Consider the following 12,605-nt stretch of genomic DNA (forward strand, 5'->3'; position numbering starts at 1 on the left):
GGGTCCGGGGTGGGGAAACAAGGGTGGGGAGCAAGGGGTAGAGTGTATTCAAAAGAAGAGGAGAAAGAGGCCAGAAGCAAGAGTGCTAGGCATCACAAAAGAGCCAAGACATTCTGGTGCTAAAAAAAAAAAAGTCAGGAACAAACTCACCTATCAACGCCTCCCAGGAGGGAGCACAGATCAGCGCTGAGGATGGAGGGCAGCATGTCATAGCGACGGTCTGCTAAATAGTACGTGGTGGCCCTGTGAATGACACATACGCGGGTGCGTGACCTTCAGCAGTGAGAAGCAGAACTGCTGACTGCAGGGGCTGCAGGGAGGGAATTGGCCAAGTCCTCAGTGCAGATCCCCCAAGGCTGCTACTTTTTCATAAAGTGCAGCAGACTGGGTAATCAAGCTATTCCCAGGTTCCCACTTTTCTAAGGGAGACTGCCTTGGGCTGAATACTCTTCCACTGACATAAAAAGGAAAGAAAAAATGACATGAATCTTCGTTGTCCAAGAAAAATGAGAGTGTAATGAGCCAGTGTTTATAGAAAATAGCATCCACACGCAGAAAATTCAACTCATGGCAATTTAGAAGGGAAGTGGGTGGAAAGGTTCTTGGAAAGAAAGGAAAGGTAAACTGATCAAGGAGCTATTTCTCTAAAGGCAAGGCGGAAGGAAGTGGACCTCCTCCGTTTTTTTTCCTCTAGGAGGGATTTTTTTCTCTAGGCAGAGTTGCACAAAAAACTGAAAGCCCTGGTTTGCAAATCTGAAATGAGGGAGTTATGGAACAGGTTCGCATCACAGGGCTGCTGTCAGATGGCATCACCTGGTTCTAGCTTCGGTGTCGATGTAAGAACTTGGCGGCACGAAGTGTGTCACGTCTGCAATATGGACCCCAAGCTCCAAGCTGCCATTAGCTAAGGTCCTGACCGAGAGCGTGTCGTCCACATCTTCGCAGCCTTTCGGGTCAATGCTGAACACCAGATGGGTTTCTCTCAAGTCTTTACGTTCTCGTTCCTCTTCAGGACTCACCTTCCAGGGGTTTCCAGGAGTGTTGACTGGCATCTCGCACATCTGCACAAGAGTCAGACATTCAGTTCTCACATCACAAGCTGCCTAAGGAAAATCTGCTCCCAAATATTCTCACTGCAGCCTTGTGGAAATCCCATTCATTCCCCGGTACCTTTTTGCAATTAACCTACATTTGCTTCTTTCCATCAGTGATTATTGCTTAGGTGCCTAACGTGTGTCAGGAATGGTGCTAGGCTCTGGAAAGGTCAGGAGCCAAGAAGAAGAGGGTCCCCTGCCCCTGAAGACCCTTACAGTCTGGCAGGAAACACGCTAGTTCCCAACAGCTTCTTTTGTTACGGAGGCCAGAGCAAAGATGAAGGGTGGCACATAAAGAGCACAACCTCTACCCCATTTTCAAATGATCCACTTGTTTATTTATTTATTTTTTTTATTTATTTATTTATTTAAATTTTTATTTATTTATGATAGTCACACAGAGAGAGAGAGAGAGAGAGAGGCAGAGACACAGGCAGAGGGAGAAGCAGGCTCCATGCACCGGGAGCCCGACGTGGGATTCGATCCCGGGTCTCCAGGATCGCGCCCTGGGCCAAAGGCAGGCGCCAAACCGCTGCGCCACCCAGGGATCCCTGATCCACTTGTTTAAATGTAGTTGAGCTTTTAATTCAAGTCAAGCCCTGAAAAAAAAAAAAAATCAACATGTCCCAAGTACTAAGAGAGAATTCCTTAAAGATAATTTAAGCAGGACCAATCTAGGGCACTTTCTATTATTATCTGTTTAGGCCATCAATTTACAGTTAAGTAGGCTAAATGGGAAGAGAAAATTCTAGTCCTGGGAAGTCTAATCCATGCTTTATTTTATTCTAACATTTTCACTAAGAGCTGTCAAAACAAGTCAACAAATAATTTCCAGAAACTAATGTTAAACATAAAAATTTAATAATGTAAAATATTCTAAAATATTTTTCTTTTATAGCTACTGTTCTGTCAAAAACTATAATGAAAATAAGAACACCCGTACACTCTTGATGGCAATGCAAACTGGTCCAATTTTTCGGGAGAACAATCTGCCGATACATAATAAAAGCCACTTAAATTTTTTATGCCCTTTGACTTGGTAATCTTACTTTAAGGATTACATCCCAAAAAAATGATGGAAAAGGAGGGTGGGGGAAGCATTGTTTATAAAAATGTGTGAAGTAGCATTTCTTACACTAGTGAAAAATTAAACAGTCCAATGCCCAGCAACTGAGGAAGACTTAAGCCAAGCAGAGTACATTGATAGGCAATAATTTACCATAACTACAAAGATGTCGCTATACCAATATATAGAAATAATTTTACATGAAAGAATCAGAACAGGAAATAGCATGGGGACACTATAGGTATAGTTGTGCAAGAATAATAAACAGGATTTATGAGCATTTTACAAGATCACAAAGTGATGGAAATAGCTAATGTTTTATATTTATTGAACTTGTATTTTCTGAAGAGGTTACAAAAACTGTTTCATGAGCATGATTTTTTGACCCGGGGGTCAGAGATGTATAGAACCCCAAAAGCTGCTCCCTGCGGCTCTGTGCAGGCCTCTGGGTGAGTGATTAGGACAGGGAGTGGAGCCCAGTAGGGTCTGTAACTAGGCACTCTTGCAGCTGCCGGGGATGGATGTGTACTGACAATAAGACACTGACATATCATTTTTAAGCACAGTTGGAAAATGTAAAAATTTGAGAGCTTGTGAGGCTCTCGGAAACTAACTATGCACTTGGTGCTGACTTCGATCTGGTCCAAACCCAGAATAGAGAGGAGTGAGATTCTTCTATTATCTATGGCTTTAGTGAGTGGCTACACAGTACAGAGGTTTTTCTTCTTAATCATGAAACAAACAACAAACAAATGCAAAGAGAAACTGTACAGGATGTCTTTAACCAGACCAAAGGACTCTGGGAAAGCACACCTGAGCTTCGGAGAAAGGGACAACTGAAATACTGTTTTCCACCAAGATGGTTGCAATTTCTCCTTCTAGGTCCCCAATTCTTCCTAAAACGCGCACAAAATGTCCATTCGGATACACGGATGTCGACTCCCAGGAATCGATGCGTACAACCACCCTGAAGTCCTGCACGAAAAGAGAAAACAAACCCCAGCAGCCCGGCACCAGGAATTAAGTGGGTCAATGAGAAGCACCAGACAAACAAGACAAACAGCGTCAAGCTCCAAAAAGAGTGGCCAGTTTAATGGTGGGTTTTTGTTTTTGTTTTGTTTTGTTTTGTTTTACTATATTGCCAGATGGTTATGTAACTGGTTGGCCTGGGGCTTTAGCAGGAGGCAAGAGCTCTCCACATCACAGAAGAAGGCTGGAAATTTTAGTCTCTTAAAGAAAGCCAACTGTAACCCATTCTAGTTAACATTTGCAACGCAAAGGAACACCCCATCGTGCACAGTACAAAGTCATTTTCAAAACACAAATCTCAATTTTGCCAGTGCAGGAGTGACTTTCTACTTTCTTGGAAGTTACTTTCTCATTTTTAAGGACATCTTTTGATGGGGAAGGAGGGGTCAGTGTGAAATAAACCTCACTGCCCCCAAATTCCAGTAAACCATGGGTATGGAAGGCAATGGTCGAAGCTGGCCTCCGAGAGCCTGCGGAAGGCCTCAAAAGATGTAAAGGGTGCACAATGACCCAGTTATTGGCTCGGTGCACAACAACACGGTTATTGGCTCGGGACATCCTGCTACAAGGTCTCATTTACAAACTGTAAAGCATCAGGCAAATCAAATTAGGCCATGCCTGTACTCTTCGACACCAGAAAGGTTAATTTCTAACTTCCTTGTTTATGTCTTCTCTCCAGTGTTATATTCCTTTATGGATAATCGATTCGGTAAAGTACCACTATATCATCCCTACAGGGCAGAGTGATCGTATTTCTATATCGCTGGCTGGAAGAAAGCTTGTTAGTGTTGGCAAAGCATATCTATTGAAAGTTTCTGTGTTGGACAGCTGGATAATGTATGTACTCTGTAGTTGTCCTACACAGCTCTTTCTAGGACAGTTTCTCTCTGGCCTTCATTTATTAACCAAGGACTACTTAACAGATGGTTCTATATATTTAGAATTTTCATTTGTGCTGCTGAAGTGAGCACTATATATTTAGAATTTTTAAAAAACAGGATCTCGAAATGCCAGATGCCATCAATAATTCACCCCTTCTTATGCAAAGGAACTAACAATGCTTTCTGGGATAGCTCAAGAGCTGCCAAAGGCAGGAGGAAAACCGGTAGAAGTACGAAGTCAGCTACCTGGAGGGCTTCTGCTTGCTGAGTGCTAATTCGGATTTTGGGAATTCTGTAATCCCAAGGTGTAACGAGGATTTTCTGGGCATTTCTGCCCTGAGACTGGACCTCTTCTTTGGATGGAAATGTCACCACATAATCCCGCCAGTTCTTCTGAAGGATGCCCACCACTCTGCCTTTGGGAAAACAAAACAAAGTAAGGCCTTAGCTGGTGAGATGTTACCTCTCTAGACGCTAACTGGTTCACCAGTGAGGAAGAAAACAGGAAAACACAACATCCTATTTGTATCAAGCACATCCATACAAGTCGACAGACGCTTAAACACTTGCCTTCCTAGCATTTTACTATTAAGATGGTTAATCTTTTGAAAGAGAGATAATTTTTTTAAATAACATCATCAGTTTGCCCTTTCTGCCATGGGGTCTGACGTGACACTTAGGATCTATCAGTCCCACACTCTCTTTTGCCCTCTCCTTATCTTTTTTTTTTTTTTTAATTTTTACTTATTTATGATAGTCACAGAGAGAGAGAGAGAGAGAGAGAGAGAGAGAGGCAGAGACACAGGCAGAGGGAGAAGCAGGCTCCATGCACCGGGAGCCTGATGTGGGATTCGATCCCGGGTCTCCAGGATCGCGCCCTGGGCCAAAGGCAAGCGCCGAACCACTGCGCCACCCAGGGATCCCTGCCCTCTCCTTATCAATCTCAGGTTTCGGTGCATTGGGAAAAGCCAGTGATTTCACTTTTTTTTTTTTTTTAAACTCATGCACTCTCCTGTGCAATTTCGCTGTCTTCCTTGCATTTTCCCACCAGCCAAGATCATTTGAGCCACCACTGCATACGGTGAAGTATGCAAACCGTTAAATCTCATATACAACACTTGCCAGCATCACTGACCAGGTCAAGAAAATAAGCCAAACTCTAATAGTTAAAAGGGCTATCTTTTCACAAATATTATGAGGCCTTGTTCTAGGTGCAGGGAATGTAGCAGTATCAGAACAGACAAAGTCCTTGATTTTCTAGAGTGGATATTCTAGTCTGGACACCTGGAGGGAAAAAGGCAATAAAAAAAATACATGGAAGGTGGTGATTTTTGCCAAGAAAGATACAAAGCAGGTAAGGTAACCCAGAGTGATACAGGGCCAGGACTGACAGCTATTTTCAATGAAGTGACAATCTGAGCAGAGACTTGAAATGAGGGAGGTTGGTGTGAGGAGGTTTGGGGAAAGCTCATTTTCAGTGGCACAGAGGGCAAGATGGTCAATGCGGCAGGAGGACAGTGATGATGAAGACAGTGACAGAAGGCAGCCCGAGCTGGCAAGACTCTAGGCCACAGTAAAGACTCTGGGTGTTATTCTTAGAGAAATAGGAGGCAGCCACTGGAGAACTCTGAGCAGAGATATGACAGGACCCAAAGACCTTTGAAAGGACCCCTGTGGCTGGCTCCTGTGTGGAGCAAAGGCCACTGGGAGTAGGGGCGGGAGCAGGAGACCACTGAGTGAGGAGGTGGCTGGGATAATAACATCAAGGGGTTCTAGTGGACCACATCAGGACAGGAGCAGTGGAGCAGGGGACCCGCCACATACAGGCCACACAAGGTAGAGCTGCCAGGACTCGCTGATGAGTGAGAGAAAGAGGCAAGGGCAATCTCAGGGGCTTTGGGTTGACCAACTGTAGAATGAACCTGCCATTTATTGAGAGGAGGAATACTCGGGGAGGAGCAGGTTTGGGAGCAGAAGTCAGGAGTTTGTTATTAGGCGTGTGTTAAAAGGGAGGTGCCCACTGGACATTCAGGGGCAGATCCAGGGAGACAAGTGAGGAGACGACCCTGGCGGCTGGAGCAACAGAGTGAGAGGACTGAAGGAGACTCAGCGAGGAGCCCAGGCACATGCCAGAGGCCTAGAAGATAGGAAGCTCTAGCAAAGGGACTGAGAAGGAGCCTCAGCAGGGGAGCCGAAGCACCCAGAAGCCAAAGATGAGGCCGTGATTTGCTGGCCAAAGGCTGCTGAGGGTTACAGGTGCTGAGGGCTGTTGGCAATGAGGTACCGGTGCCCTTGACAAGATGTCACAGGTTTCTGCGGGGTGGGGGGCGCCTGCATGTAGTGGCTTCGGGAGACAATGGGCAGAGAAGAAGCAGAGAACGCAGGGTGAGGGGTTCCACTGAGGCTGGCCACACACCGAGGCAGAGGAAAGGGCAGGAGCTGCAGGGGACACGGGACCTGAGAGGATTTCTGGTCTTGTTCTGTTCTAGGATGGGGGGTACGACAGCACATTTGGATGCTGAGGAGAAGAACATAAATCTACAGAAAAAGGGAACTAGTAATGGAGGGAAGAGATGATACTGAACCTCGATAACCGTAGTATTCCTGGGTTGTTACAGAGAGGGCTGATACACGTCCCACGGGCGAACTGGTGAGTTGGGAGGCCGGCTGGCAGGCTCACCTGTGGGCATGGGCTCACTCGGGGGGTCCCCCGAGGCCTTGTCATCGCTGTCATTCTCACACAGGGCGGTGGTTCTTCCCTTCCATTCATTTTTAGGGAGCAGTTCCACGACTACCACATCGCCGTGAATGGAGCGGTTTCGAGCCTTCATCCCGTGGATGAGGATGTCACTGACTAAACCTGTGTTTGGGCGGGCACACAGAAACCCCATAAAGCCACGAGGGATGCCACACATCATGAATCTGACGTCTCATCAGCGCCCCTGCAAATAAAAGCTTCCTCCCCCTTCAAAGGTGAAGCCAAACCTCATTCCACAGGTTAGGAATGAAGAAATGCTGTCACCGTGTCCTATGACGTCAGGTGCTTTTATAAGGCCTACCTCACCCGTCTCTCACGGTAGGTAACAGGCCCCTGCGTGAGGCTATGTGAGCCCACAGAATTCCACTGGAGGCCACGCAGCCAGGGAGTGGTCGGCAGGCCGATGAACCACGGACACCAGCCAACTCACGAGCAGCAGCCGGAGAGCCACTGGGTGTTTTCCACCCTGCCATCAAGGCCCTCAGAACTATATTCTATTATGATACAACTTACTTCCACATCTTCTTCATTTTTTATCACTTTTACAATTATTCCAGCAAGACCACATAGGGCAGTGTCTTAAAATCAAAGCCAAACTGCCTCAGCAGCAGATCTAGCCCCACCACTCACCAGGTGTGTGAGCTCGGGCAAGTGACTTTGTTTCCCTATATTACAGTTTCCTCATGTGTAACCTTGTGTATCTTCATGGATAAAAGGTGCAAAATAATTATAGTATCTACGTTAAGTGCTTAGAACGGTACCTGATGTGTATACAGCAGGTACTCAATAAAATGTAGCTGTTCTCATCTTTAAAAACTGATTGCAATAAAATCAGAAACTATAAACTTCGAGGGGGAAAAAACACCAATCTGTGACCCCACACACCCAGAGTGGGAATACCTGACATGGCATACATGACGGCAGGTTCAGCTTTGCTTTCTTCACCGTGTAATATCAGAATAAAGATGTAGTACGGAAGTTTACGGAAGGCTTATACTGAACCTGAATCTTTGCAGCTGGCTCCTTGAAGTCGAACGAAAGCTTCTATCTGCGCCCTGTGTTTGTTGACATTCAGGATTCCCTACAATCATAATAAAAATCAAGAGAAAAATTTCTTTACTGCTCACTTTGCCTCCAAAGGTACAGTTTTCAAAAAGTATATGAAAATAACCCCAAAATATTCTTTTAAGGTCTGTGATCCTTTCCTTTAGGAAAAATATTCATCACCAAGGTCTCTTTTCTCCAGAGAACATACCATCATTTTGAACTATTCTTGGCTATACCAATAAAGGATGTATTTTACTGAAGTGATGAGTAGTCCTTAAAAAATCTTTTTCCTCAAAATATCCTCCCAGGAATGCTGTAAACTTTACTACCGAGTTGGAAGCATCAGAGTCTCTAGGCATACTCATTTAAGATGTCCATACTTTAGGGGCACCTAGGTGGCTCAGCTGGTTAAATATCTGACTCTTGATTTCGTGCTGGGCATGCAGCCTGCTTAAGGTTCTCTCTCTCTACCTATCCCTCCCTAACCCCTACTCCCTTGCTCTCTAAATAAATAATAAATAAATAAAATTAATAATAATAATGATAATAATAATAATAATAATAATACCCACACTTTAGGAGGGACTTTGGCATGCTATTCTCAAAGTTTGGCTTGCATGAAAACTGTCTGAGCTGCTTGTCAAAATGTAAAATTCATGATGGAACAGTGCTGTATCTCAATAGTGGTGGTGAATACACAACTCTACTGATGTGATAAAACTGTACACACACAGACACACATGTAAAGCTGTTGAAATCTGAAAAATAATCTGATTCCTTATCAACACAGCTTAACAGCTTCTGGGTTCTGGGTCCTGGAGGACTACAAATGACCCCCTTGAAAGAGGCAGAGACACTGCCCCCCCCCCCCCTGCGTCTCTCATGAATGAATGAATGAATAAATAAATAAATAAATAAAAAGAAAGAGGCAGAGACACTGCAAAGGAGCCAAGAAGCCAAATTTCACCGATTTCACAATTTTGTCAAAGGCAAATACCTTGATTCAAAATATAGTCTCTTTCCCAGAGACCAGAGACATTAGAAGGCTTGTGTGATCTCAATATGTAACCTGATTAAGAAGATTACAGAGTAGCACCAAACCAGGCAGCAAGGTGTCCATAATTAAATAAGCATGTAGGAAGAAAGACTCTCAAATCATCTGAAACACTGACAGCTCTGGCTTACTCATGCCCATTTACAACTTTTGAAATTAAAGGCCTGTGATGGCCAATAAAGCAGAGAAGAAAACATGCGGGCTGGTCCCAACGCTGATGCTTCAGGACAACCCTCACCTGGATGTAGCGTCCAGATTTAATGCCGGCTTCTAATACTTCCAGGGGAAGATGTTCTGCGTACTCCTTCCCGTGGCTCTCCTGACTCTCATTCTCTCTCTCCCGTCGAGACTGAAGGATGGAGTCACAAAGCTCATGGGCGGCCTTTAAGTCAGGCCAAAAGTTGTCCAGGTAATTCTGCATTTAATAAAGGCATTAGAGAAACATGGTCAGAAAGATAGTGGTTTGGGACACGTGGGTGACTCAGGCGGTTAAGTGTGTGCCTTCGGCTTAGGTTATGATCCCAGGGTCTTGGGATCGAGTCCTGCATTATCGGTCTCTCTGCTCATGGGGAGACTGCTTCTCTGTCTCTCTGCTACTTTCCCTGCTTGTGTGCTACCAAATAAATAAATAAAATCTTAAAAAAAAAAAAAAAAGAAGATAATGGCTCTTCCTTTTGGTAGTCTCACAAAAAGTCCTGGATGGGAATTGCTGGCACGCATTTTTGAAGAGCTGTTAAATGAGCATTACCTCCCCGAGGCTCACATTACTGGCTAGTTTTTTACCATCTCACTAATCCCTGAAGCCTTGCCAAGCGAACCCTAGTAAAGGCCCTTCCCACCATGGAATGTTTACTTTGCACTTTGAAATCTCCTCCTCTCTCTGCAGGCATGCACACATCCTTGTCCTGCCTGTCTTTACAAGCATCTCATTACTGCAGACAATGGCCTGCGGTGAATGGAGAAAAGAAGCTCTTATGTGTGAATTCTCATCTTGTTTTTTGTTTTTTTCATCTTGACATGTTTGAAATTTATAAGAGACTTAAATAAGCATGTAAAAATGGCAAGGAGCAAAGTGTCTATGGAAATGCCTCCTTTCCCCCCACCTACTGGCTATGTCAAATTAGCAGAGAGTGGCAAAGTGAAGGTTTTCGATTCTTCTGAGGCCTCTGCTTCCCCAGCTGCCAGAGGACCAAGTCCTTGGTGACCATCCACAGATGTGGTTAACAGTCCTCACACAGACATACGTATTAAGGTGATGACCTGGTACGAAATAGGACTTTGAAACAGGTGGCCAGGGTCCCCTTCACACAGTGTTACTGCACCTTTTGGTGTAATTCTGTCGGAGAGACCCTAGGCCAAACACCAAGGCACCACTCGCAAGAGGACAGTGTGTTGACGTTGGCTGTGCTACGTCCAGACTACACTCCCTCAGGGGGTTGGCTCTCACTAAATAACACCAATTTTACCTGTGTTTTTCACTCGACTTTAAGTCTAAGGTAGAGTCTAGCACGTTCTCTTTTTTCTCGAATTAAAAAGAAAATATATTATCCTTCTCGTCACCACCAGCATTTCTCCCACTGACTTAAGGGAACTGTTCAAATCACTTCCCTTCTTTCCCTAGTCCTTTGAGAAGTTCCGTCTCTGCTAACTCACTACCCACATTCTACGGTCACTTACCACCACCAAGCTTCCACCAACTCTTCGCGAGGATATATGGTCTCCACTCTTCCCAGCTAACTTCAAGTCCCCACAGAAAATTCTGGCCTTCCCTCTCATCTGAACTCCACAGTACCTCTTTTTTTCCCTGCTATCATTCGCCTTCATGAAGCCCTCAATCACACGGTCTGCTTAGGAGATGCTATACACAATAAAACGGTACTATAGTGCTGGACTACAAAGAAAAGTAATTTTAACAAAAACTAGAAAAATGTAATTTTAGTCAACTGTCCTCTGCAGGAACAAGACATGATGTATTGCCACTGAAAAAACAAGTGACACTGCCATTAATACCCAGCGCCCCCAGAATTCTCTGGCATACCAGAACACTTTTTTTTTTATAGCAGGGCCAAGAAAATTCTATTGGCAAATCTTTAGCAATACATGCACCTGGGAACTTTTATAGAATCTACAATTCAAAATCCAACTTGACTTTCTGTAAACTGACAGGGGTAATAGAGGGCCTCACTCTAGGTTCTGAATCAAAAACCAATATCAACCACTGGAACTTGATTGGCCAACTGGGCAAGACAGACGAGACCAGTAACCTACTGAGAGATTAACAGCTTTCCCCCCTTCCCAAAGGGTATCCCCAAAATAGGAGAACTGTGTTGCTAACATAGCCCAAGAATAGGTCACTGATAACACCATTCCTGTCTGTGATCTGATGTGACAGCCTTCATATATCACATCTCATCACCCCGTCCTTTATCCTTATTAACCCCCATGCACATTCCTAAGTGGGGAAGAGCGAGGAACAGCAGAAAAACATGATTGGCCTTTAAAAACTATGTTGCATGTGTACTCAGAAAAATAATTTGAGGGAATCCCTGGGTGGCTCAGCGGTTTAGTGCCTGCCTTCAGCTCAGGGCATGATCCTGGAGTCCCGGGATCGAGTCCCTCATAGGGCTCCCTGCATGGAGCCTGCTTCTCCCTCTGCCTGTGTCTCTGCCCCTCTCTCTCTCTCTCTCTCTCTCTGTGTCTCTCATGAATAAATAAATAAATAAAATAATTTGGGAGGCAGCAAAGCAGGGTGGGTAAGAGCTTTGGAGTCAGAATGCCAGGACTCTAATCTCAGTTCCACCACTTGTTGCCTGGGTGACTTTGTGTGAGTTGCTTAACCTTTCTGTGCTTTAGTTTCCTTATCAATAAAATATAGACAATAACATCTACCTCGTGGGATTACAGCAAGAATTAAACAATACGCTTAGAATAGTCCTTGGCATAGATAAACAGTGGCTATTACTATTAGGGGGAGCCATGTAAAACTGCCATTTTTTAGGTCAAAAACCTATTGACAATTTCATAAGATCCAACCTATTCTCATCATCGTCATTACTAAGATTGTTATTGTTATAACGACACACGAGTTCACTGTCAATAGGGGCTTATTGGGCTGACGTCTCAGATGCTATGGGTCTTCTAGTCACAGAGTTTGCCCAAATTTGCTAAAGCTAAGATTACTTAGTTGGGGAGAAACAAAGACATGGCACTCGTTGGTTGAAGTGTTCCTTCACTCTTCATTGTCCCTTTTCTGTATTACCACCAGGACAGAGAGCTTTGTGGGTGCCACGGAGTAAATGAACACACACAGACACATTTACGGACACAACAGATGTAAGTACCTTGAAAGAAATCACAAACACTCCTTCTGTTTCACTTCCATACTGCTGAATTGCCTCTTCATCTTCTGTCACCATGACGATAGGCATCCTATCCTGGCAATGGTGATAGTACCAAACGGCTGCATTGTATATGCTCCTAAAAAAGCAAAGGGCATGTGAGCCCTCCCAAGACAAGCTACTGTTCAAAGCTTCATGCCTGGCTTTTAATATGCTCTCTCCTTCAGTTTATGTAGACAACTATTCATTCACTCAACAACTAATTCTCGAGCACCTGTTATAAATATGTCCTGAGTTGGGTCCTTGCAGGGATACAAAGATGAATTAGACAGCACCTG

At 44.5% G+C, this 12,605-nt stretch overlaps 1 protein-coding gene across 3 annotated transcripts in view; it reads right to left on the reverse strand.

Moving 5' to 3' along the window:
- The window catches only part of DIS3L (DIS3 like exosome 3'-5' exoribonuclease), a 33,828-nt gene that overhangs the window by 6,430 nt on the left and 14,793 nt on the right, over positions 1-12,605 (reverse strand). For 2 of the 3 annotated variants that reach the window (XM_041744594.1, XM_041744595.1), the window contains exons 4-11: positions 12,271-12,406; positions 9,168-9,344; positions 7,831-7,909; positions 6,751-6,930; positions 4,317-4,486; positions 2,974-3,135; positions 814-1,061; positions 151-243 (exon numbers count right to left, since the gene is read on the reverse strand). In XM_041744594.1, coding sequence (XP_041600528.1) covers positions 151-243; positions 814-1,061; positions 2,974-3,135; positions 4,317-4,486; positions 6,751-6,930; positions 7,831-7,909; positions 9,168-9,344; positions 12,271-12,406 — 1,245 coding nt within the window. Of the gene's footprint in view, positions 1-150; positions 244-813; positions 1,062-2,973; positions 3,136-4,316; positions 4,487-6,750; positions 6,931-7,830; positions 7,910-9,167; positions 9,345-12,270; positions 12,407-12,605 lie in introns of those variants that run through there. The other variant, XM_041744596.1, reaches the window with a different exon arrangement.

Source organism: Vulpes lagopus, chromosome 2 (assembly GCF_018345385.1).
Source record: "Vulpes lagopus strain Blue_001 chromosome 2, ASM1834538v1, whole genome shotgun sequence".
Lineage (NCBI taxonomy): Eukaryota > Metazoa > Chordata > Mammalia > Carnivora > Canidae > Vulpes > Vulpes lagopus.